Genomic DNA, 25,240 nt, shown 5'->3' on the forward strand with positions numbered 1-25,240 from the left:
GTCAGATATATAAACACATGAGGTAAAAAAAAAAAAAATAGAATGTCTAGTTTAGATTTTAAATACGTTACTAAAAGAAATCAGTGATTAATAGACATAGTGAGGTATGCTCATAAACAAAAAAAAAGCAGATTAGGTTGGTTAAGATTGCCAAACTCAGAACATTTTGTCATTAAGAAGAGTTATGTACACAAATAGATACACAGTATGAAATGCAATAAAGGGATGATCTTAAATCGAACTGTATTTACCAAATACTTCCATGCTGTCAAGTATAAGAATAAAGACTAAGAATAACAATCACAAGACCTCACAGGTGACAATCTGAATAGCACAGTTTATCAATGAATGAATTATTCTGCATATTGGGATATATGGCCCCTTGTGAATGTATTCCCAACGTGGAAACTGAAGATTCACAAGGTTTATGCTGGACATAAGAAAAATGTGCCCCAGCGCGCCCTAGCCTTTTTGTCCATACTTCCTTTGGAGTTGTCAGGGCCACGAAACATTCTTTGCACAGAGCACACGTTACGGGGAAAAGTTGGCCAACATGACTTAAACTAATGTCATTATAAATGATGTGTCACAATAAATGTCAGAAGTTTTGATCTTGGTTTTGAGTGAAAGATAAACTCATGAAGGGAAAGTCTGAAAAATCTATATTAATTTCTGCATATCAAATTATCTGCATATCTATCTATCCGTCTTTTGCTCCTTTAGACTCATGCCTCTGTTTCATAAGAAGACGGGTGATTGCTATAAAGAGCTGATCTGAAGTGAATTCCCCTCATTTTATTTTTGGCTAAAGTGCTTGTTCTTTCAACAGACAATTTGCCTTTGGAAGAACAGCAGCAAATGGTACTGTTGCGGGAGGACCTGCTCCTCGTAAAGAATGAGATGATGTTTTCAAACCACCTTGATTGCAATATCATCTATCTCCACAGGACGTGTTTGCTTCCTCGTTGTCTGTTCATAGCTTTCAAGCTGGTACCTCAAGGGCTGCCTTCTGTTGATGGCCTTGGTGTGCTGCATAGTGAAATGAAGAAAGGAGAAAAGTTGGAATCGTCAAGAGAGGACAGCATTTGGTTCCCTATAAAACAAACAATCCACTCCCTTTCTTACCACCATTCTAGGTCACAAGAAGAAACCAGTGTTTTTCAATATATGTGATAATAAAGACACGCTACTGTGATGCACGTAGTGCAATGTTTTAAACACCCTTAACACAGCACAGGAAATATCTGATTTTTGGTTTCCCATGCATAACCATCCCAAATTTCAGCTCTGTCCTCCTCCTCAAACCACCAGGTAAAGTCTGCCTTACCTGAGGTGGCTCCTAACAAAGCTGCGTCAGTAAAAGTGTAATGGCATGCAGAGTTACCAGTTTGGGTCTTGGAAGCAGAAAAGCTGCAGGAGTGAGAAGCAGATCAAACTAGCGTGTGCAGAGTACCTCGCTAATGCATAATAGTGGTTGTGGAGCTAGCTCATTCAGAGCTACCCGTGTATTTGTAAGCACCACTGTATTGAGCTCAATGGGCATAATCTCAGTGATTCCTTATAGCTGGGCTATACAGTGATTGATTTAATCTTTACAGATATTACCTTTATTTTTCCCACTAGACTTTGTCTGTCTCTGTCTGTAGGACTGGGCAAAAGGTGGACAAGAGAACAAAATAAATGCTGAAACAATTTAATTTTTGTTTCCTTTATTACAATTTTTAACCCAGAAAAACGAGAAAAATGTTTCTGCTTGGCAAACTAATTTAATTCATCTCAAAATAAAACTTTTTTTGTGCTAATCCTTTCTTTCTGTTGCCGTCTTCAAATTTCACTCACATTTCAAATGATGTAATCAGTTTGAAACAGTTGAAATATCTAGCTTTAGAAAAATGTCAACATGAAAGAAAAATATCTTTTCCTAAATCATAGAATCATAGAATTATAGAATAGTTTGGGTTGGAAAGGACCTTTAAAAGTGATGTAGTCCAACCCCCCTGCAATGTGCAGGAACATCTCCAACTAGATCAGGTTGCTCAGAGCAACCTGACCTTGAATGTTTCCAGGGTTGGGGCATCCACCACCTCTCTGGGTAACCTGTTCCAGTGTTTTGCCACCCTCATTGTAAAAAAAAATCTTCCTTATATCTAGTTTAAATCTTCACTCTTTTAGTTTAAAATCATTACCTCTTGTTCTGTCACAACAGGCCCTGCTAAAAAGTTTGTCCTCATCTTTCCTGTAGGCCCCCTTCAGGTACTGGAAGGCCACTATAAGGTCTCCCCGGAGCCTTCTCTTCTCCAGACTGAACAACCCCAACTCTCTCAGCCTGTCCTCATAGGAGAGGTGTTCCATCCTTCTGATCATTTTGTGGCCACTCCAACAGGTCCATGTCTTTCCTGTGCTGAAGGCTCTGGAGCTGGATGCAGTACTGCAGGTGGAGTCTCACCAGAGTGGAGTAGAGGGACAGCATGACCTCCCTCGACCTGCTGGCCACGCTTCTTTTGATGCAGCCCAGGATATGGTTGGCTTTCTGGGCTGCAAATGCACATTGACAGCTCATGTCCAGCTTTTCATACACCAGTACCCCCAAGTCCTTGGCAGGGCTGCCCTCAATACCTTCATCCTCCAGCCTAGTTTGATACTGGGGGTTGCCATGACCCAGGTGCAGGACCCTGCTTTTGGCCTTGTTGAACCTCATGAGGTTTGCACAGGGCCACTTCTCAAGCCTGTACAGGTCCCTCTGGATGGCATCCCATCCCTCAGGTGTGTCAACCACACCACTCAGCTCGGTGTCATCCACAAACTTGCTGAGGGTGCACTCAATCCCACTGTCTATGTAATTGATGAAGATATTCAACAGTACTGGTCCCAATACAGACCCCTGAGGGACACCACTTGTCACCAATCTCCATCTGGACATTGAGATGTTGACAACTACCCTCTGGATGTGACCATCCAACCAATTCCTTATCCACCGAACACTCCACCTATCAAAACTATATCTCTCCAATTCAGAGAGAAGGATGTTGTGGGAGATTGTGACAAAGGCCTTACAGAAATCCAGATGGAAGACATCCATAGCTCTTCCCTTGTCCACTGATGTAGTCACTCCATCATAGAAGGCCGCCAGGTTGGTAAGGCAGGACTTGCCCTTTGTGAAGCCATGCTAGCTGTCTCATATCACCTCCCTGTCCTCCATGTGCCTTAGTATAGCTTCAAGAAGGATCTGTTCCGTGATCAGCCCAGTCACAGAGGTGAGGCTGACAGGTAGTTCCCAGGGTCCTCATTTCTACCCTTTTTAAAAATAGGTGCAATGTTTCCCTTTTTCCAGTCGCCAGGGACTTCACCTGACTGCCATGACTTTTCAAATGCCATGGAGAGTGGCTTGGCAACTACATCAGCCAATTCCCTTAGGACTCTGGGGTGCATCTCATCAGGTCCCACAGACTTATGTATATTCAGGTTCCTCATCTTCTCTTACAGCGGGAAGGACTTTGCTCCCCCCATCCCTGCCTTGCGCTCCATTCACTCAAGAGGTTAGGGGAGAGAGGTTGCCAGTGAAGACTGAGGCAAAAAAATGGTTAAGTACATCAACTTTCTCCTCATCTGTTGTTACCTGTTTGCCAGTCTTGCTCATCAAGGTGGGTGCGCTTTCTTTGACCTTCCTTTTCTGGTTGACATAATTACAGAAGCCCTTATTATTCTTTGCGTCCCTTGCCAAGTTCAGCTCCATCCACACCTTGGCCATCCTGACCCCATCCCTACACAACAGGGCGGTGTCACTATACTCTTTCCAGAACACCTGTCCCTACTTTCACTGCCTGTGTATCTCTTTCTCTAACCTTAGTTTGACCAGCAGGTCTCAACTCAGCCACGCCAGTCTCTTGCCCTCCTTTCCTGATTTCTTACACCTGGGGATCGAGAGCTCTTGGGCTCTACGGAAAGCGTCCTTAAAGATCTGACAGCTCTGTTCTGCTCCCTTGCCCCTGAAGGCAGTTCCTCAGGGGGTCCTATTGATTAACTCCTTGAAGAGCTGGAAGTTTGCTTTCCTAAAATTCAGGGTTCTGACTTTACTCTTCCCCTGATCCATACCCCTCAGGACTGTGAACTCCACCAGTGCATGATCACTGTAGGCCAGGCTGCCTACCCTCAATCTTGATATCAGCAATTAGCTCACTTGTGATGGTGACCATGAGGTCCAGTATCACATCTCCTCTGGGGGAGCTGTCAATTACCTGGCTTAAGAAGTTATCTTCAATGCACTCCAGGAGTCTCCTGGATTGCTACAGCTCACTGTGCTACTTTTCCAGCAGATGTCGGGGTGGTTGAAGTCCCCCAGCTGGACAAAAGCCTGCAAGTGTGATGCCGCCTGTAGCTGGAGTAACAAGGCTTCATTAATAGGCTCCCCTTGATCAGGTGGCCTGTAGTAGACACCAACCACAAGGTTCCCTTTGTTGCCTCGATCTCTTTTTCTTATCCATAGACTTTCAACCTGCTTATGGCTATTCTTCAGGGACAGCTCTTCACACTCAGTCCATTTCTTGATTAGAGGGCAACACCTCCACCCCTCCTTCCTCACCCTGGCCCTTCTGAACAGCCTGCAGCCATCGATAGCCTCATTCCAGTCATGGGATTCATCCCAACAGGTTTCAATAATGACAACTAGGCTGTAGCTTTCTAGCAGCATGGTGGCTTCCAGCTCCTCCTGTTTGTTGCCCGTGCTGCCTGCATTGGTGTAGAGGCACTTCAGCTGGACTGTCAGCCATGTCACATTCTTAGAGGAACATCCCTTAATTCCTTTGGGGTATTTCACTGCTATATCCCTCCTATTACCTCAGATGCCCCTGTCTCATCTCCATAAGACTTCAAGTGTGCTGCAGTGTAGCCAGCACGTCTCAGAGGAACAGGTTGCAAGCCCTCACTAGCACACTGTCCCTCTAACCGTTGCCTGTTGTCCCACAGCTTGTCATGGGCAAGCCTGATATTGCCCCCCTCCCTCCTCAAGCCTGGTTTAAAGCTCTGTCAGTGACCCCCGCTAGCTTGTGGGCAAAGACCCTCCCTTGGGTTTTTTTCGCTTTAAATTTTACTCAAATTCACTATATGCTTAGCGCTCCAGACTACAGCATTTTGGAATTCATTCTTACTTCACAAAGTTTCGTGTTGTTTTTCCCACCTCCAATTTTGAATTTCCCAGAGCAGGAATCGGTCCTACCTAAAGATGCCCGATATATGATGGGTTGTACTGCTAATATACAGTACAAACCCCATAACCACAGTAAATGCACCTGGGCCTTTTATAAAAACTGAAGGCTGAATTTGACCCCTGTGTAAATGTGCTGGTGCGTTCCAGGGTTTTTATTGCTACTGGCACTTCAGCAATGCTTAAATGTGTTTGGGAACCTTTAATGTCACAGAAACACAGAAATCCCCACCCAGAAGAGGCAAAACTGGTTAATGTTAGAGTCAGGCTAGAAGCCAAAACTCCCAAGGCCTATCAGCTAGGCCATTGGCCTTGTATGGGGCCTCTCCGCTCCGGCCTCTCTGCTTTGAAATTCAGTGTCATAAAACAGAACTTACAAGTCCCGTGTGCTTCTTACAGGATTCATAAGCTACAGAGCTGTCCCCACCTCTCCAGCTGTCATCTCCAATCTCATCACTCAGGAGAAACTCATTCAGCTTCTGTACACTTGAAAGAAAACAGAACAGTGAGTTCAATAAACCCAAGTTTCCGTGTATACATTTCCATTTTTGTGCAGTCCAGCCAGCAGGATGTATCAGAAGTGTTCCAAAAGAAGTTCATGGCATACTTTTGGTTTCCTATTGGACTGCCTGTCCCCCCAATGGCAAGTGAAAAATTATGTGGAAGAGGACATTGGTAGCAGGGAACGAAGAGAAGAGCTAGTCATGTGAGAAGGAATGCTTTCAATCTCAGCAGGCTTTTCTTGTTGCTGGCTTTCTCATGCCTACACACCGTCGGGATGCATAAACGAGTCATTGACCCGTCTACATTCTCTGAAAATGCCAATGCACTAGGTGCATCTTGAACACAGCTTTTGCATACGCTGCATGCAAACAGGACTGAATACTCCACAAATGAGCACAGCCATAGCCACCCGTGGAGAAATACAGCAAGAGTTCTCTTTCCCTACTTCTTAAAACTGTCCCCTGGGAAATACAGCACCCAGGTTGAATTCATTCTTCATCGCAGAAGGATTTGATGCTCTTTCTTCCCCACTTCTTTCAGAGTGCCGTAAGCACCTGGCTCTTTATCGTTCTGGGGAAGGGATGAACAAAAAAAAGCACCCACCGATCATGGTGAAGCTATGTTATTTTGCAAAAACTAAAATCAAGGTGCATTGTGCCAGAGACTGAGACAGCAGAAAGACATATGACTTCAGATCAGTGATTTGAATATTAATATGCAAATGGGAATGCAGTCCTGTTTCAAGGCCTGTCTGAGCATTTTGTATGAAATTATCAAGACACGTTCAAGCCAGAGTTAGCAAGAAAGCACTGCAATTGTCATTATTTCCTCCTGCCAGTATACCTGTTCCTATCCTATTTTTAAAGGAAAATTTACATGTCTAAATCCCATATCAGAATTTCAGTCTTACATAAGTGCATCATAAGAAGAATTTATCTTCTTGTAGAAAAAAAGAGACCTCGTTTCTGATTGTCTGCCTAAGAAGACATCAACGATTACCTTGCATTTGAATGAGGACAGGTACCCTCAAAAAGCTTTCATGGTACTAGAATTGCTCTTTACAATAAAATGGAGATTCTGACCAAAGTATAAGCACTTAAACATAACACAAACGAGTGCATACTCATATACATGTATTTGATTGATGACAGAGCTGTGAAACGGCCAAGAACACATTCTTCATTCTTCACTTGGGGGACATGATGTTCATGGGAGAAAGATGTTAGGAAATAAGTTTGCCAAAGGGTAAAGTTTGTTTTGGCAAATATGGTCTTTAAATAATGTCCTGAGGGGTGGCCAGCAGTGCTAAGGAAAATGTGCACACCATTTTGATATTAGGGCTATGCTAAACATAGTGCAGAGATGTAGAGGCTGGGATGATTTATACAGGAGACTTGAGATTTTCCACTAGTCAGAAATCATTTTCAACCTCAGGAAAATCTTTCATGTGGCCCTGCTGCTGCTTTGGTAGAAATAAATCCTATTAAATGATATTTTTTTTTTTTAAGGTGAGTGTGGTACTGGCAAATGACAGCTGTGGAGCCTGAAGTCCCCTTGACTGCTATTTGTTGTTATCGTTACCCACCATAAAGAGGCAGTGGCAGCAGCAATGCAATACCTTGCCAATGTGCCTCAGTTTTGGCAAGAAATAACTATGTTTCTGGGGGGGAAGGTTAGTCCGGTCTTCACATCCTGCTAGAACTTGGCATATGACATGTTACTGCCAGTCAGGTGTCAGTTTGTGCCTCTTGGGACATCTTGGCAGTGTGTATGTCTACATAACTAACCCATGAGTCTTTCCACACAGACCACTGATGCAACAGCCAAAAGCCTTGAAATTTGACTTACTACCAACCAGCTCCCTTGAGATTAAGTGCTCTATAGCACAGGACAAAGGAAGTTGTTTTGCTGGGCTATTTGCAGAAATAAATGCCTGGAACATATAAGTTACTGATGAAACAACACATTTTCTGAGTTCCTTTTCTTTTTTTAAAACAATCTTTTCGATTTCATGCCAACTTCCTCGCTGTCCTGCCACGCAGATCCCTAACCCTCACAGACTAAAATCCCACATGTCTGCTTTGCCACGCTTCCTCTCGTGCGTCTCTTCACTGCCATTTAGGGGAACAGAATTTCCTCTATAAGAGGAGTCCCGTAGGGCTCAGTTTCCCTTGTGCAACTAGTCCTTCAGTGTCCAGTGTTCCTCCATCCACTCTCTTTCCTAAGACAGTACATGCTAGTGCTAGACAATGAGAGGCAGGACAATACTGAATTTTCACTTAAAGCCAAATACACCCTCTGTGGAGATAGAGTTAAGCCAGTTGCTTTTCCTTGCATCAGCAGGGCCTGTCTTGCTAGATAGCTTCACACCGCTCTCATCTCCCTCTGTGTTGACAAGAGCCCAGAAAAGCAGTGGGTGAAAGCTATGGTGGGCGGCCACACTGTGAGAAGAGAAGCATATCCCAAGGAAGGACAATCTGGCTCTAAATACAGACTGCCAAACTTGGTGAAATTATAAAAAAAAAAGCAGAACACTTATTTTTCTCTGTATCATGCAGTAAAAAGAAAGGGTTACTCTGATTTCTCTCCCATTTCTGAACATCGGACTCCCACCTCTAAAGCCCCTTCTAGATGAGCAGGGAGAAACAACCTTTTTCTCCAGCACCTTCCCTGTTGTATTATTGAATGTAGGTGTTCAAGAGTTGGAGAAACTAGAAGGGCCACTTACCTTATGATAGCCTTGACTGCAAAACGAACCACAGTGGAGAGCAGGAACAGTGGTGTGACCAGGATGTGAAATAGGGACAGTGATGCAAAAGCCTGGGCAGGCTGCAGGGGCTTCTCATTGGTATATGCGTAAGTCACAAAGGTCTGTCACATCAGTAAAAGAACATGTCAGGATAGGGACTCTTGAAAAAGATGGACAAGGACAGCAAGCAAAATATTTTTCTCAACTAAGGTCAATAACTATATACCTCAATTTATTCGGAATCCTAGCAAACTGAAGAGAAAGTTGTCTTCTATTAAAGTGAAAAAGATTTTTAAAACTTGCCAGTGATTTCAAGACACATACATATTTAAGAATGAAAAAAAAAAATCTTTGTCAAATCAAAGCATTTAGTTTTGTAAAGTTCTGTAATCTAGTTCAGGGTTTAGAAGAAACACACAACCCAGAAAAATCAGTAAGAATCTAATGAACCTTATGGTTTTTTTCACAGATGCAGAACTATGGTCCTATTTAATCCAATTCTGGTACAAACTCTCAGCATACTCTGAGTAATGACATCAGAATTTGGTCTATGAAGACTCCTTACTGACCGGCATGCCATAGTTCCTCTAGTTAATTAGGTTGAGATTTAAACCTGTCCAGAGGATGTGCAAAATTTATTTCTCGTTAAACTGCAGAGTACCCTTTCTTGAAAACTGAAATGGTGGCTTATAATGCATTTTGAAACAGGGACGATTTTTGCTGCTAGACAATAGAAGCAAAGCCACCCAAAACCCCTTCAAAATGAAAGCTTCTCAAAATGCATCTTCTTTCAAGTTGTAGTGATTTTTTTCTTTCTTTCTTACAGTAAAAATTTATATTTCTTTTTTTTTTTTACCAATACAAACAACAGCTGTTGAAATACCAGCTCTGGCAATAGGCACTTCCAGTGTCATGCTATCCTACAGTTAGCAGGGGCACATTCACTCATCTACTGGTTTTATGAGGAGTATTTCCTATAGTAACAATGGTGTCCTATCTTTCTTTCTCCCCCTCTTTTTTTCTCTCCCCTTTTATATGAAAAAGTGGGAAAAAAGGTATCTTACTGCAAGAACAGCTGCTATTGGTATGGCCGCGTTCATAAAAACTGTGAAAGAGAAATAAAATAGGCATCAGATTATACGAAATAAGAAAAAACAATTTTACAAGTAGTTGTATGGCACTAGAAGACTCCAGTTATTTCCAATGCAAGTAATTAAAACTCCCAAAGGAAAATTCCTCTGCAGGAATAAATTTCTTTCCAGGACAGAGAGAATTCTTAAACGCACAAACAAATAAACCAAGACATTATCTCCTTTGTATACTTTAGTGAAGAGGATAAAAAGGTTTATGTGCACAATTATTATGCAACACAATGAAAACATTACCCTCTTGGCTCTTCTATATTACAGAAAATACTATTTCTTTCAGACGCTAATTTATCTTTGTGTTATCGGAGCTGCTAATATTATCTGGAACTTCCTTACTGTAAAACAATTCATAAATGTCATGTCATAATGAAGGTGACAGAAAACTTACTGCATAAAAAGATCAACAAGATATGCTCTATATTTTCAAGATTTTGTGTTATATATTTGTTATGCCTTTGTATTTTAATCACATACCACATGCACACAGAAAAAAAGTGTCATAGGCACAGCTGTATCTTGCTTTACTTGAAGTCAGAGGGAATGTTGACATGAAGAACAGGATCCATTTCCGAGTGCTAAAAACATAGTGACTTACTGGAAAGAGATGTATGAAGCGCAAAGGTTTTGAGACTGGTGAGTTCCTTCATTCTCGTTTCTTCCACACTAGTACAAAATATGTGCTCCCAGGCATACAGCTTTAATAACTTAATGCCTTTTAGTATCTCATTGGTTTTCTTTAATCTCTCAGTAGAATAGTCCTTCATTTAAAAAAAAAAAACAGCAAGGATAAGAAATTGACATCGGTTTGTAGTTTTAATGAGAATGCTCTTTTCCCTTCACTTCTGTTGCAAAATTCATTAAAGATTTCTAATTTTGTTTGTCTGTGATTTTGTACAGGCTTTCAGTTGCCATACTGAGTAAAACAATATAAAATTCCATATTCTTTGAAGATATTAAAATGCTTACAACCATGAGGGGAAATTAAGTGATCCTGTTCTGAGAAGAAAAATAAACCAAAACATCCAAATCCTTCAAACAGAAGGTGAAACCCAGTGAGGTGGATTAGTAGGTCAATGGTGTCTGTGACAATAGACAGAAGACTACGGGTGTGTAATTGCTGATACAAGATTCATTCTGGGATTTATACAGACTGGTCATGAAAATTCATGACATGTTTATTGATATATTTAGCCAATTGCCCCCCACCAGAAAGCAGTAATAATCATTTTGGTAAAATCATAACCCCAAAAGATGTTATGAGTCAGAAGAATTCAGAAAAGATCAAAAAGAAAGATTCAGACTATTTCTGAAATTATGCAAAGATAGATCCTCTGTTGGTATAAATTAGCACAATTCAACGGGATTGAAGTGTGCGGCAAATTAGATCCATGTATGTATAACTTGCTTACTGAACAGCAAGATAACAAAGATCTTTAAATATTTGACGTCTCAAACATCAAAGGTGGATTAGAAAAGTTCAAGGATCATCAAGGATCATGAGAATAAAGTTAAAAATTAAACAAAGTATCAGAAAACATTTCTAATTGGTGAACTAAATTAAACAGCAAAATAAACTTATAGCACCGAAGAATTTAGGATTATTATCCAGCAATGTCAGCTGATTTTTAGAGAATATCAAAGCTTGGGGTGAAAGCATAAAGTCTCTAGCCATTTCAGAGCGGGGTTGTACACGTTCTTTAATACTGTCCCCTTATAATTTATCACTCATTTGTACTGTTTGCTAACATCCCATGAAATACAAAATCTGAATGTAAGAATAACACCCTTTCATGTAACCGAATTCACATGAAACTGTGCTCGTTGGGTTAAAAATACTCTCTGTGGAGAAGGCAGGTCAAGGCCCACGTACTTTTATCAGATTCTTCTCTGACAAACATTAGGAAGGAGGAGATACTGAGCCACAGAAAACAGAAAGGGAGGGAAGATGGAATTAAGTGCTGGCTTGCCCAAACCTCCGCCATGAATGTTCACGAATAGCAAGAAGAGAATCCAGAATGCCTGGTTCCCTGTTCTCATTTCTGGATCACAAAAGCACTGAAATAATTTACTTACAAGAGTGCTCTTCTGAGCCTCAGCCAACTTCGTAGCTATGAAGTACTGTATTGGAGCTAACAGTACAATGACAGCGGCACCAACCAAGGCACTCACTCCAAGTAAATTATAGAGTAGGATCACCCCCATTATTATCTACGAAGAAAAAAGCAACACATAAAAAAAAAGTACATTTCAATATGCCAGAATGATAGCAATAAAAAAAATATTTGTTCTTCTAATAAACAGTTAAATGGTTCGTAGGAACCAACTGAGCCCATACTTCAGAAGGTCACGTTTAGAAAGTGTGGGAAATGAACCCAGAAGCCTTTATTTTTGACATTAACTGCATAGTTTGTGTTCCTGCCTGGTAGTCCTAATTCCAGACCAGATTTCCCCAGAAATAAAGGAGCACTAAAATTATGGTGCTTGCCCTGAGGCATTTTACAGAATCACTGGCCTCAAGTCTTATTTACGCTAGAGCTCCTTACATCACCCTGGAAGTATTCAAAGGTCTTAGGATGGTCATGAATCACAGTTGCATTCTGTCGTAGTGGTCCTCTTGCAACTGCAGACAGAGGCACATCTAAGGCAGGCACTGAAGCAGGATGCAGATGTGCTGGGAGTGACACAAACCTGAGCTTCCTGAGCTTGTGCATCAATACCATGTGTCTCTATAGGAAAATACCAAGACGCTACCTTAACTTTACAAAGAGTTTGGGAACGCTTCCCACAGAGGTTTACCTGGGAATGGCTCTGATACAAATACCGTGATTCCGGTTCCCGTGTAAATACAAGCTCTACTAAATAAATATTTTTATTAAAAGCTCCACTTTATGGTACAGAGATGTCCTCAGTAACAGGACATACAGGACTAGTTCCGTATGTTTGTATTTTTGCTACCTCTTCAGTGAGTCACTTCTGTCCTTAAATTTGCCTTCTTTATTATACAGTATCATCAATAAGAATCAGTGGAGTTCAATGTTTTGAAAGTGTTATTTAGCTTTTCAGGCTTCTGTAATGTCAGTTAGCATACCTACACGCCATTTTCTTAGCAGAATAATACAAGGTTGCAGGTAGCGATTTGTACTTGGGGTAAACTGAAGTGCTTCCTGGGGGCCTGATATTGCAATGAGTTTTTGTTCTTGGTAACAGGCCATAATTGGTAGATACACCATGTATCTTCTAAGATTCACCACAATCTTCAGCACGCTATGGCTATATTGGCTCACACTGGAAGGATGTCAGTTCAGTATTTGCTACAAGCTCTTCTACTGAGGAGGGAGCAGCCGTGACAATTGCTGTTTCTTGGGACATCCCTTGAAGCTCAAGCCCTTTGCACAAGGCAAGACAGGATAGTCCCACCACCTTTTCCAGAGTGGTATTGTTACAATCCAGTCTATGGTTACCAATAGTTGGTTTCTTCCCTCTTTTTTCCAAAAGGCAGCCAATTGAGCTAATCAAGCAGAAAGACATATTACCGCACCGCCAGTGTCATTAGTGTCAGCTGCATAATACTTTGAGAATGAAATAGTAAGTAAGTATTCCCAAGTAAGTATTCCCTTTCAGTTTTATCGTTGAAGCCAAAGTGTAAGGTAATCACTGTGATTGATAGAGCTTAAGAGCAGAAAGAGCCTTCTATAGTCTAGGCCACAGATGCTAACTCACCGAGTTCTTCAGAATGTGCAAATTCATGCATGATGCTATGCTCGTTCCTGGAAAAATCTACGGTCAAGCTACCCTGTCTTCCCTGCCTCCTGAATGCTTGAAGGTGAACTATAGGAACCAGCAAAATCAACCACAACTTCCTCAAACCAGCCTTTTACAGTAGCGGTGAGGAAGGCCGTTACATTTCCACAGTGGCTGAGACAGAGACTTTATTAAAGAGACAAATGAGTGGTGAATTTAGGCTACATATTATTATTCACTAGCCACAGGAATCAGACTACCTGTTAATTTAATAACATTCAAAGTATTAACAGCAACACTTCCAAATAAACCTGGATACGAACTAGTGACTTAAAATTGAAACCCTCTGTGTTATTTCTAAGTTCAGTTACCATGCAAACTTTTTTGTCTTTTTCTCCATAAATTATTTCGTGAGTCTCTAAACCCTACTCGATCCCAAAATAGACACATAAACCCAATACTTGTTTCCATTAGTAGTAGTAATATTGCTGACTAATATAATTGATTACCGATATAGTTCCAGGAACCTCAGCAAAACAGATTCACTATAAGAGTGGCTTCTGTTCCTTTTTAAACTTGTTTAATGTCAGTGGGATCACCTACAGGTAAGGATCATGACAGTCCCATCTCAAGCTAAAATTCTGAAGGTGCTACGGGAGGCCAAGCTTTATGGAAAATCAGCATGGCTTGGGTCATTAAGTCATCTTGCACTTTTGAAGATTCCTTTCAGGTTAATCATTTTTACCTTTACTTCCTACAGATCTGCCTACAGATCTTTCCCAGTCTTGTTAAGAACCAGATGTTTACAGGAACTAAGCTTGTTTAGATGAGAGCTTCTCTGAGCATTTCGTGCAGCGCACTGTCGGTGCTGCTGTCTGTCGCTAAACAGGATTCAATTGATTTTCGCTCCTGCCACAAAACGTAGTTACAAGTGGAAACTGCAAATGCAATACTTAGCGCTGGTCAGACGCCTGTGCTGCTGCCAAGTGGCAGAAATGAAAGCAATGATTTGTGTCAGTAGTAGAAGAAATATGAGCAGGGAAAGGATGACAGGTCATCATTTCTAAAGTCACAGATCACAGCCATGACATGGAAACCCTGCTCGAAAAAAATCCTCTCTCTTTACCGCCCCGTGGAGAGACAGCCTCCCAGCCTTTGAAGGAGATGATGGGCCACATTTCTGCTTGTTAGTCCTCCTGGCAAATGAGTGTGAAGTCCAGGTTCCCCTCTGGATTTTGTAGTAGCCTCACAGACATATACTCTTGTCAACCAGGTTGGAGGATCTCTGAAATCAGGCCCTTACTTTGATGCTCTACCTGAACAGGCATTGCCCACAGATTGGGGCACAGGAACAGGAACCACATTAATTGATTTGTTTCTATGGCAACCAAGTTATTGATTTGTCCCAGCGTCATCTCTCCCATGGACAGGTTGGATGTGGAAAGCCTCAGGATCTTATTATATATCATTGCCTGTGGGAAAGGAATAAAACAGAAGGTAAGAAAATGATATAATTATAAAACAACAGTAGCAGCAGGACGTTTCAAACTGCGGTATCAGTCTTTACCTAAGACAGCCCTTCTCCCAGTCTCTCACCTGAGACAGAGAGAGAGGTGGAGACAGAGTGAGAGAAAGCACAAGAGAAAGAACTGACTTAAAAAAACTCCAATTCCTCTTTAAAGGTTTGTTGCTTAACGCAGACCTAAAATAGAACAAAATGACAACAAAACATCAAAATTTAGGAGACTGGGCGAAGATCTTTTTTAACAAACACTTGGCGAGCCTGCTTTTCTATGACACTGTTTGTCAGAGAGGTCCTTGTTTCTGGTAAGATAGTCAAGCTCATGTTATGAAGTTTTGGTCAGGGTGGGTATGTGTTTCTTTGGGTTTCTCTCCTTTACCTGGCCATCTATTTTAATAACATCTGTAGCAGCTTAAGAGGGTTTAAAATTAACCAGGGCTTATATCTACCAGAATTTTAAAGACAAATATTGTGAGTCCAGTTCACAGTTATGACCAAATATCAAACACTGCATCTTCAAGGAATTTCTTTAAATAATTTGTGCTCTTTGCCCTGTTTTGTCCATGAGCAAGGTAGATCCTGTAGAATTGAGGTTTAAAAACCTGGAGGTTTTTAAAAGATGGGTAGACATAGTGCTCAGAGATATGGTTTAGTGATGGTTTTGTCAGAGTTAGGTTGATGGCTGGACTCGATGATCTGCAAGGTCCCTTCCAACCTAGGCAATTTTATGATTCTATGAATTAATCAGAAACGCCTACAGACCATGGTGAATTACAGCAGCTGCATATGGTCCTAAAAGTCCCTATTTTGTCAAGTGGGAGTCACAAAAGCACAAGGAAATAATCAGGTACTCTTTCTTCACCAAGTTTATACGGCCTATCGTGGGAGAAGGCAGGCAATGTTTGAAACGGCTCCATCGATCACAGTGTGCACAAAAAAAAGGAGCTTCCACGCTGAGATGATATTCCTATGATGAGTTACATCAGGCGAAACATCAGTTCCAGCTTCTGTTTTGCACACACTGCTACTGTTGTCCATGGAGTCTGGTCTGCGGAGATCCCTGCTACAACCCACCCACGTGCTCAGCTGGAGCTGCTGGCCCCAGTTCATAAACATGACTTTCGCAGGGGGTTAATGGATGCCGGTTTTAGAGATACAGTTTTGCAGATTAATCACTCCTGTCCCATCCCACGGGGCTCTGTGCAAAAGGGCATAAATATTCAGAACCACCACTCATGACACATGGACAATGTTCCCATCACGGCTCAGCCAAAGATACTCTGCAGATGACTCCGTTCACAGTCAGCAGAAGTAACCTCATAAGCAAATGAACGAAGCAGATGCAGAGCCAGAACGACACTGCTTCTCTTCATATACCTAACGTCATCTGGAAAGATGCGTTCTTACATGCAGGGAGTGCGCGTTAAACTTCTACATGTTAGTATGATGGGTTTAGATTTTGGCAAAAGGAATTTGGCTATGTCAGTGATACTACTTTTTCCAGTTTTCTGTATGAAAATACAGTGCATATCTTCCCTCAAACAATTGTTAACTGAGTCTTCAGATAAAGAACAAGGCAAATTAAAGTACAAGGCTGGAGCTATTGTTAGTGAATTTCTTGGCAGATCATGGGAACATCTTTGCTCACCAGTAAAGCACCTCGTAGGTTGATGCCAGTTTCTGTAGTCACATAGTAGGATGCCTGCAGGAATGTCCTCTGTAAGATAAGGGCCAGGAAGAGAAGAACTGCCAAAACATAAACATTCCTGAGGAATTCCTCTGAGGAAAGATATGAGTTTGATGGATCCTTCACCTGAAAAGAAAGGAAAAAATAATGAAAGTGGCATAGGAGGGATTGCGTATTCTTGAGACACTGGAAACAAGGAAATTCAGTCATTGCATTAGAATAAAAAATACTGGTGGTATTATGGGAAAGTTATGGAAATCAGATTTCTTATTGTCCTATGAATCAAAATAATTTGGATACAAATTGGATGCTCTGCTCATGTTCCAAAGACTTAGGATCTTAACTTTCAGCAGTTCTAAAATGAATTGTTTTTAGCGGGAAAGGGACAATGAGATCACCATGTCTGCCTTATCTTTAGTTTTTCCATTGGATTCTAGTGATTGGTAGGATAGAATGCTACTCAATAGAAAATAAAGCTAATTCCATACGCATCACAAAGAAGTTGCAAGAAAATATTTTTTATTTTATGGCATTAGCTACTTCTGTTGCATTTGCATATTATGGAAACAATTCCTTCTAGAAATATAGTCTACGATACCTGTGAGTTCCGAATAAAATAAGAATATATATGCCAGTATTCCCCACCAAAAGAGGTTTAAATGCCTCACCAGCGGAAAAAAAAATCTTATTTAAATCACTTTATTTGTTTTCATTTTCTAGTTTTTATGTTCACAGTGATGCTCTGTTTCAGGCAGAAAGGGAAACAAATGTACAAAAATACTGCAAGGAAGGCTGTTCCTTTGGTATTTCCGATCCAGCTGGAAGCAGGATGTACTGGAATTCTTACACACACACACACACACCAAAAAAAAAAAAAAAAAGAAAAAGAAGAAGGAAAATGCGTGTTCAACTGGAATACCCAGCCTGGTTCTGAGATTAAAGTTTTTGGAAATATTGGAAAGTAAGCCACACACCTACCCTCTTGAAAATTCCTTCATTGCTGTGGAGTACTGTCATCCACCATGAGACTGCAGGCAGGAGAGAGGTGCCCCGAGCCATCCAGGTTCACCTCACTGCAGTGACCCCAGGCTCTCCGCACCACACACTCCTCCCTCTGCCACAGGCAGCTGACACCCAAAAGGCACCCAATAAGCACCTAACAGTGTTCTCAAAAGGTCCAGTGTCTGTAAGACACCCAAATCCCACTGAAATAATAGGACTAGGTGGCTCAACCGTCCCAAGACTCCTTGAAACAAGGGTTGCTTAAATGCACAATTGGTTAGATAAATATATTTGAAAGCTCTTCTCTTAATGTTCTGATGCATATAATTTCACCATGTTTAGTGCGGATATCAATAATAAAATAACTTTGTGATACCTTTACAAATGGATATAAAGTTCTCAGGAATTAAGGGGGAATAAGCATAAAATTCAATCAGTTCATATTCATTGAAACTAGAAAAAATTTAAAGGAGAAATACGTAACAGCATGAAGAACCAAGAGAAAGTTTATCAAAATCCATAAATCAAAAGCAAATGTATTCTGAAATGTATCCAAGAGAAACAGTGACTGTCACCAGGCCAGGCCCTTGGAGTGGTTTCAAGTTCTCCAATTATTTTAATCTTCCCTTTAGCCAGTGTTGATTAAAACTTAAAAAAACCCACAATTAAAACCACTACACTGAAGAATACAAAAGATAAAGGAAGCAGACAAGGTACAGATTCCTAAATCTGAGATCCAGAAATGATCATTTTAAAGATAAAACATCTTATTTGTTCAACATGCAAACACACCCCACCCCCCCTGCATTTCTGAAGGCAAAATATGCATTTTTCCTTTTAACTCTGTGGCTCAAATCCAACACATGGAGGTTCAAGGATGATAAAGGACTTTATTTGATAAGCTGCACAATTAAACTCTCCTTCAGTGCAATGGTTGAATGAGAGTCTAAAGCCAAATTCAGACCATCAATCAAGAAAATTAATGTCAGGAGTGGGCAGCCAAAGAGAAGATGTTTGGATAGTGATGACAGTCAAGTGCTTTATCTGGAGGGGAAAACGTTATTCCATTACATACCTATCTGCTCATTCAAATACAAAATAGTCACTGCATAAAGTTTATGGAGATGTTTCCATATCAGAAGAAAGACACAGGAAAATTTCTTCATCGTATTGTCTCTGCTGTCAGCTAGTAAAATAATTTTACCTGTATCTTTTCACTAGTTACTAATAAATTCTTTTTCATATGATAGAAAATATTCTGTATCAGAGACTTGCTCGGTGCTTAGAGGTGATCTCTGAAAAGTTCAGTCTCGGTAAAAATGGAAATGAGCTGTGAACTAGCATCTTTTGTGCATCTCTAGTATCAAGGATGCCACTGAGCAAAGTGGATGCTTTTCAACTTCTCACATGTGCCAATGCATTTCATCACACCAACAAGCAGCATAATTAGTCGCAAACAGGGAGTGACTACGCTCAGCTTCCCAGTGGAAAACAGATTTCAGAGAGCTCAAACCTGCCAATGAACTACAAACGGACAGATGGACAGAAATTAAGCAAAATTCCCAGACTCATCCTTGCTGGATGCATCACTGAAGCACCACCAGCGAGTGCCCTGCCTGAAACGAGGAGGCACAGTTGAAGAGGAGCAGAAAAGCTGTTCCTTCGCCCCAGAACTGCAGGGATGACTCCACCAAGGAGCAGAAAGCTGGGCAACTGGGGGAAGCGTCCACTACCTGTGTTGCTTTTACACCAAAGGCTTCCACTGCTCAGGTTTATAATTTGACAGTCTCTCACCAAAAAAAAAAATACACAATTTGCTTGAAAGAAACAAAGAAATAATACAATGATGATCATAGCCATATAAAAGCGTGCAGCCGGATGTATTAAATACTTGATATGAATCTAAAACTAATACCAAATAAAGCTTTTCAATCCATGTTGTCAGGTTACCTTTTCTGTTGTGTTTGTATTATTGGTTGTATTCTGGAAGCCCTGGACAATGCCAGAAATGCATAATGGCCCAGCAAAACCCAGCAAGTCAGCCAAGTAACGGAACGTGCTGCTGAGAAGAATTGGTCGTCCAAAAGCACTATACATGGCTAACCATATGGAGGGACTCCGATTGGGCTGGTCTGCTACCTTTTTCTGGAAAACAGAGAAACAAGTATCAATGCACCAAGAAGACGTCTCCGGGCTGTACAGAGCAACTTCCATTTTGGTCCTGTCTGGATGCCCAAAAGGTTACTGAAGGGTGAGGGAGCAAACATGTACATGTATCAACAGACTTCAGACGTTCTTCACACAAAATCCAAATTCTGCCTCCTCTTGGTAACTGTGGTTCCTCGCCTCTAAATCCTACCACTTTTCCAAACGTGTGAACACAGGAATGCAAACACAGATCAACCGTACTGGCATGCAGCCATTGCTCCTTGTCGCATGTGTGCTCAGGAAAAGGTCTGACCTTTCAAGCTCTTAATCATTTGGGTAATCTTGGCTTTCACAGTAGCTGTGAAACCACTTGATCCAGTAAAGGCTTCTGATGTGAGAAAGGGATTGAAGGGAAAAATGTGGACAGACACCAAAACCAATATAGTTTACTTTAACGTATCTGGATTTTTTTCTATCTCTTGGATGCCTTCCAGGAAGACACACTTCAGTCGATCACTAATTACTGGGTGCAAAAAGGTGAAAGTAACAGGCTATGTTGGGAGGTAAGATTAAATCAACTAAGGGTCCTTTCTGACTTTCAGTTCTGTGAATCTATGCAGTATCACAACTCTTGCCCTAAAGCACCAACCAGCAGATATCTCTCTATCTAGTCAAAGGAGTTCTGATATTTCTGAGGTCCTTTGAATCGGAAGAAGAGGCGGTGCTTTACTTAACAGATCCATGGTCTGCAGAGTGCTTCCTTGCGCTTCAGGCAACAGCTTTTGACACTTGAAAAAAACATCTGTCATTTTTCAAGTAGCGCAGATGCCTGCAAGTTGTAACGCAAGCCAAGCCCTCTTGAGTGTTCACAGAGACATTTTAAGTATAGCCCTGTAATAACAACCCCCTGCCCCAGCAAATTAACCAAAGAAAAGCAAGTTATGTCTGTACCCCGCCTGGCTGCCTCATGTCTTTTTTTCCGCTTTTCTCTGTTTTTCCTTTTACGCCACTTCAACGGTGAGATAGAATATGTCCACGGTGCCAAAAATGTACGAGTGTACAGGAGGGCCAGGTAGCTGCTTACTGGCTTCTAAAGATTATGCCAGGCTGGTCATACCCAATGCCGAGGAGCTTAGTACAGAGAAATGAGCAGCACGGGGACAAATAAGAGCTAACATTTCAGGAAGTGGTAAGAATGAAACTGCTTCTTCTGATGAGGGAAAGAGCACAAGGGCCTCGTGTGAGTCTCCCAGCCAAAAGGGGCTAAACTGCTCTACAGGGGCTACTGTCATCCTCCTTAAATAAACCATCCGCACTTTAACAGCTTGATAGGAGCTAAGCTAACTTATTAGGAAAACACATCTGCCGTCTTTTGGCAAAAAATGTACATGCGGCAGCCTGATGCTGAAGGGCAATGCTCTGTTCCTGTAATTTCTAGCTATCTAACATACTTTCTTTCCATTTCTTTTTTTCCATAACAGGTAAGAGCCACAGTGGCACACGAATAGCAGGTATAGGAAATTCTGATGGTTGGTCCTTGACTTTAAAAATTGCATTTTCTGTTGCACCATCCAAAAAGTAAAACTTTCTATTACTGTTAGGGCAAATTACACCAGATTTTGATTGATGGGGTAAACCAAATGTAGTATCAATGTGCTAAATCTATTTTGGGATACAAGATGTATAATGCATTAGTATGTGTTTAAAACACCTAGACCCCTTGTGTAGAAACCAAAATAAATGCCAAGCAATAACAGAAAAAGGATCAAATTTGGAGGGCAGGGGGGATTATATGACAATTACTACCCACACATAGTACATTGGTCCAAAAATTTGGCTGTGAGAACTTCATTGCATATCATTAAGGACTTCTTTATCTTCTTAAACTTATTAGAGAATTCTTTATCTTCAGCCAAAATGTCCATTAATATAGTAGGAACTGTGAATGTATATTAAAGAGAATATCTGAATTTAAGGTCATGGGTCTAACCCTATGTGCATGATGTGCATCACTGGTTATTCTGCAGAAGCAACCTTCCTACCCACAGTTAGAATTTCCTCAGGATTCTTAGAAAGGTACAATAAAAATACTGTAAGAGGAGGTATTTCTGTTTCTATAGGAGACTGTTCAGAAAAGCAAGCAAATATAGCATGTCCTATCTTTTAGAATATTTACTGATGGCAGGAAACAATGAGATGAGGAAAGCCTATTGGAATATGGGGTTTTGGCAATACTTTGTTTCGAAAGAAAAATCAAACAGCATATATAAGTAAGCTTAATTATCAAAAAAGCTTGTTTTACCTGTAGTTTTATAGTGTATTCTAATTTGAAAGAACATATGCTGTGTTGTTTTCTTATGCTATGCTGTGTTACGCTGTGTTGCCAAACACAAACAACCTATAAAACCAGTAACAAGTGACCTATGTCTTACTGTAAGAGTTGGAATGTCTTTTGCAGTAACAACGACCAGACTAATAGCCAATTAGAATGTCGATCACCAGTTGTTTAGCCTTGTATCGTGTTGGTTTATATTACTTGATATTGTAATAAAATTATTGGTAACTGGCTTTAAAATTCTGTAAAATAACACGTAGCATGAAAGTGAAATGAAAATTAAATTACTTGATGCTTTGAAAAAATTACTTATAACTACAGAATTTCGAGTAGCGAATGTATTCATAATGCTAAGAACGGCTTGGTGAACATTTGAAAATGTAAAATTACCTAGAACAGAACAGCGAATTCAGATTTGTCACTGAGAAGTGTTAGCTTAGGTCTCATGTGTCAGTGGGCAAACCTTTATATGCTAGGAGCCAGAAGAATTCTGTCTACATAGTTGAATATGGATTTCAGGAGTTGTCCGCTGACATCAAAGAAAACAAGAAAAGGTTGAACCCCGTGTTCACAGACTTCACAGTTACACAACTGGCAATATGCTATTTTAGCAGAACATAGCAGCCATAAAAAGTTAATCTCAGACCCTCTAGTTTACACTCCTGTATGCTTGGGACACACGTGTGGAAAACAGTGATTCTGAGAAAACAGTCATCAAAATATAACGTGACTCAATTCCCGCATGCTATTATCTGGTAGAGAACCTCAGCTGATTTAAATGTTCATAGCACGTAGAAGGGATAGCAAGACAACGTCACATGAGCTGTCTCAATGGAATTTTACAATACAGAATATTCACGGTCATGTTCAGCATCTTCCATCAAGGAGCAATAAGAAGGGTTTGGAAAGGAAGAGAAACTTGCTTTCTGCAGGGCCATGGAGCACAGCTGAGATCAGCTATCTCCAGGCACAGGCAGGGGTAACCCCACTTAATCCAGAGGATGCTGGGGGGGCTCCCCTCACCAGCTGCGCAAGATTAGCGTCAAAGACACCCTGGTAGCAGAGACAGTGACATATCATCTCTCCCAGATCGCAGACCACGCTCCAGCCTGAAGAATTTTCCTAATTCTGTTTTCTGGCCCAACCACGCACAAGGCAATGCATTTTTCCGTGGGAGTGAACCGCAGAAAGTTCCACTGCCTGGCTCTTTGGACTGGCTTTAGCCCTTTGGTTTACTTTAACTTTATCTACAAAGTATCAGTTTACTTTACGGTTACAGCCTGTTTTTGAATATTAGCACAAGCGCACTAGAGGCTGTGGTAATCTCAAGGCTTTAAACAGCTACGGAAACCGAAATATCTGGTGTAAGCCAGGTTTATAAACGTAGGCGCGTGTAGCTGCATGGGTACATTTATGCAAGTCTTCATTCGTGCATGATGCCCACCGAGAGAAGCTACCCGCTGAAAGTTTGCATTCACACACATGGGCAACAGCACTCTGAACGTGCCTTTTGGCATCTGAACAGCATATTTGTGCAGGCACACACAGTATCTGCAGATGTAAATGAGAGACAGACAAATGCTTGCACCCAGTCATCATGCCTGGCGTTAAGAATGGCACCGAGACACAGACCCTTGGGGCATGTAGGTGCCTAAGACTCTTTGGTCTCTTTAAGTAGGATTTAGGCTCTGAATGCTTCTTTAAGGAGCTGGCCTAGGGGATGCACTTCTCCTTTGCTGTGAAAAGCTCAGTTCCAATGACTCAGTAGTTTTCTGCTTAAAGCAGCAGAAGGGTCTTGGTCCCTTAGTGTCTGCAAGCATCGACTACAGAAGGAAAGAGAAGCAACTATTCAAATAGAAACAATCGTATGGATTATGGTTTCATTTGAGAAGGCACAGAAAGGAGCCTGCAGCTCCTACAGCTGCTGGGAGCAGATCGCTGCTCCTCCCGGCTTCCCCTCGCGTTGAAGTTCTCACCCATACACCGCGTGGCAACACGTTTACCTGGTGTGTGCAGGAGCAGGATTTATATGATTTTTGTACTACATGCTACATTTTCCGTAAGTGGCCTCTGAATGCCTGTATTCTCTCTGCTTATACTTGAGATTTGATACGTATGTACAACCCAGGGAGGCAGTCTCTCAAATCCTTCCTCCTTTCTGCAAAACAGAACCTTTCTTCTTTTGGCAGAAATCACCATCTTCAAGCACAAATGAAACATCACAGTTTTGCCTAAATGCATGCAGAAACTCCTGCCCTACCGAGTGAGTTTGCCTAACCGTGGTTTTTGTAGTGTGTTTGGCTGGGATGAAGTTAATTTTCTTCATAGCAGCCTGTTTTGGGCTGCTGTTTTGGATTGGTGAGTAAAACACTGTCAAGACACCAGTGTTTTGGCTATTCTTGACGTGTGTTTTTGGCTATTTCTCTTTCTGGAGAAAAAAAAATGAAGATGAGTGTTTCCAGCTGAAACTATGGACAGAATGCCTTCTAATTTAAGATGCTGTTACGAGTAGCTAAGACTTAAACAAAGCTTTCACTTTTAAAATGAAATCTAGCAAGTGATCAGTCTGTTATGGTTTTAGTTTCCAGTTGCTCTCAATCTGGCAACTCTCCCCGGCTGTAAATTCACTTAAAACCAAACAGTAACCATTGGATTGGAACTTCCTAAGCCAAGTTTCACCTTGGAACAAACAGTCCTAAGTTAAAAATTTATAAAACTAGGATATCATATAAGCAGGAACCATTCAAACTGATGCTATAGTTTCTAAGGCCAAAGAGTGACATGTGCATCTTTGGTTACCTTTTGTTCCTCATATGCTTCCTTGAGACAAACGTAATTTGTCAGTGCTCTCATTGCAATCGGGAGCTTTCCGATCGCCTTCAGGTCCACAGGTTTCTTGTGAGCAGATATAATAAGAGTATTCATCCACCAGTAAGTCGCCTTTGAGAGCAAATTCACAAATGGCTGCAGGAACCTCACCCCCAGGTCCTGTAGATCCTCTGGTGGCTTTACTTTCTGAGGGTTCATGAAAAATACATACCTCTGGAGAGGAGAAAATAGATAGCATGTGCTCAGGAATTATCTTATTAATGATAATTTTTAGTAGAAGTTATGTATAACACAACTACAGTGTCAAATCTGCATTTAAAGGTAATTATACATTGAATTTAAATATAAATTTGCATGGAAATAGGAGCATTTCCA

At 41.1% G+C, this 25,240-nt stretch overlaps 1 protein-coding gene across 13 annotated transcripts in view; it reads right to left on the reverse strand.

The window, feature by feature from the left end:
• The window catches only part of ABCC9 (ATP binding cassette subfamily C member 9), an 80,007-nt gene that overhangs the window by 39,012 nt on the left and 15,755 nt on the right, over window positions 1–25,240 (reverse strand). For all 13 annotated transcript variants that reach the window (XM_054214944.1, XM_054214966.1, XM_054214957.1 and 10 more), the window contains 10 exons: window positions 24,836–25,078; window positions 19,504–19,698; window positions 16,513–16,677; window positions 14,659–14,814; window positions 11,675–11,809; window positions 10,197–10,359; window positions 9,518–9,558; window positions 8,433–8,575; window positions 5,578–5,686; window positions 919–1,029 (listed from right to left, as the gene is read on the reverse strand). In XM_054214944.1, coding sequence (XP_054070919.1) covers window positions 919–1,029; window positions 5,578–5,686; window positions 8,433–8,575; window positions 9,518–9,558; window positions 10,197–10,359; window positions 11,675–11,809; window positions 14,659–14,814; window positions 16,513–16,677; window positions 19,504–19,698; window positions 24,836–25,078 — 1,461 coding nt within the window. The remainder of the gene's footprint in view (window positions 1–918; window positions 1,030–5,577; window positions 5,687–8,432; window positions 8,576–9,517; window positions 9,559–10,196; window positions 10,360–11,674; window positions 11,810–14,658; window positions 14,815–16,512; window positions 16,678–19,503; window positions 19,699–24,835; window positions 25,079–25,240) is intronic.

Source organism: Rissa tridactyla, chromosome 1 (assembly GCF_028500815.1).
Source record: "Rissa tridactyla isolate bRisTri1 chromosome 1, bRisTri1.patW.cur.20221130, whole genome shotgun sequence".
In the NCBI taxonomy this organism is placed as follows: domain Eukaryota; kingdom Metazoa; phylum Chordata; class Aves; order Charadriiformes; family Laridae; genus Rissa; species Rissa tridactyla.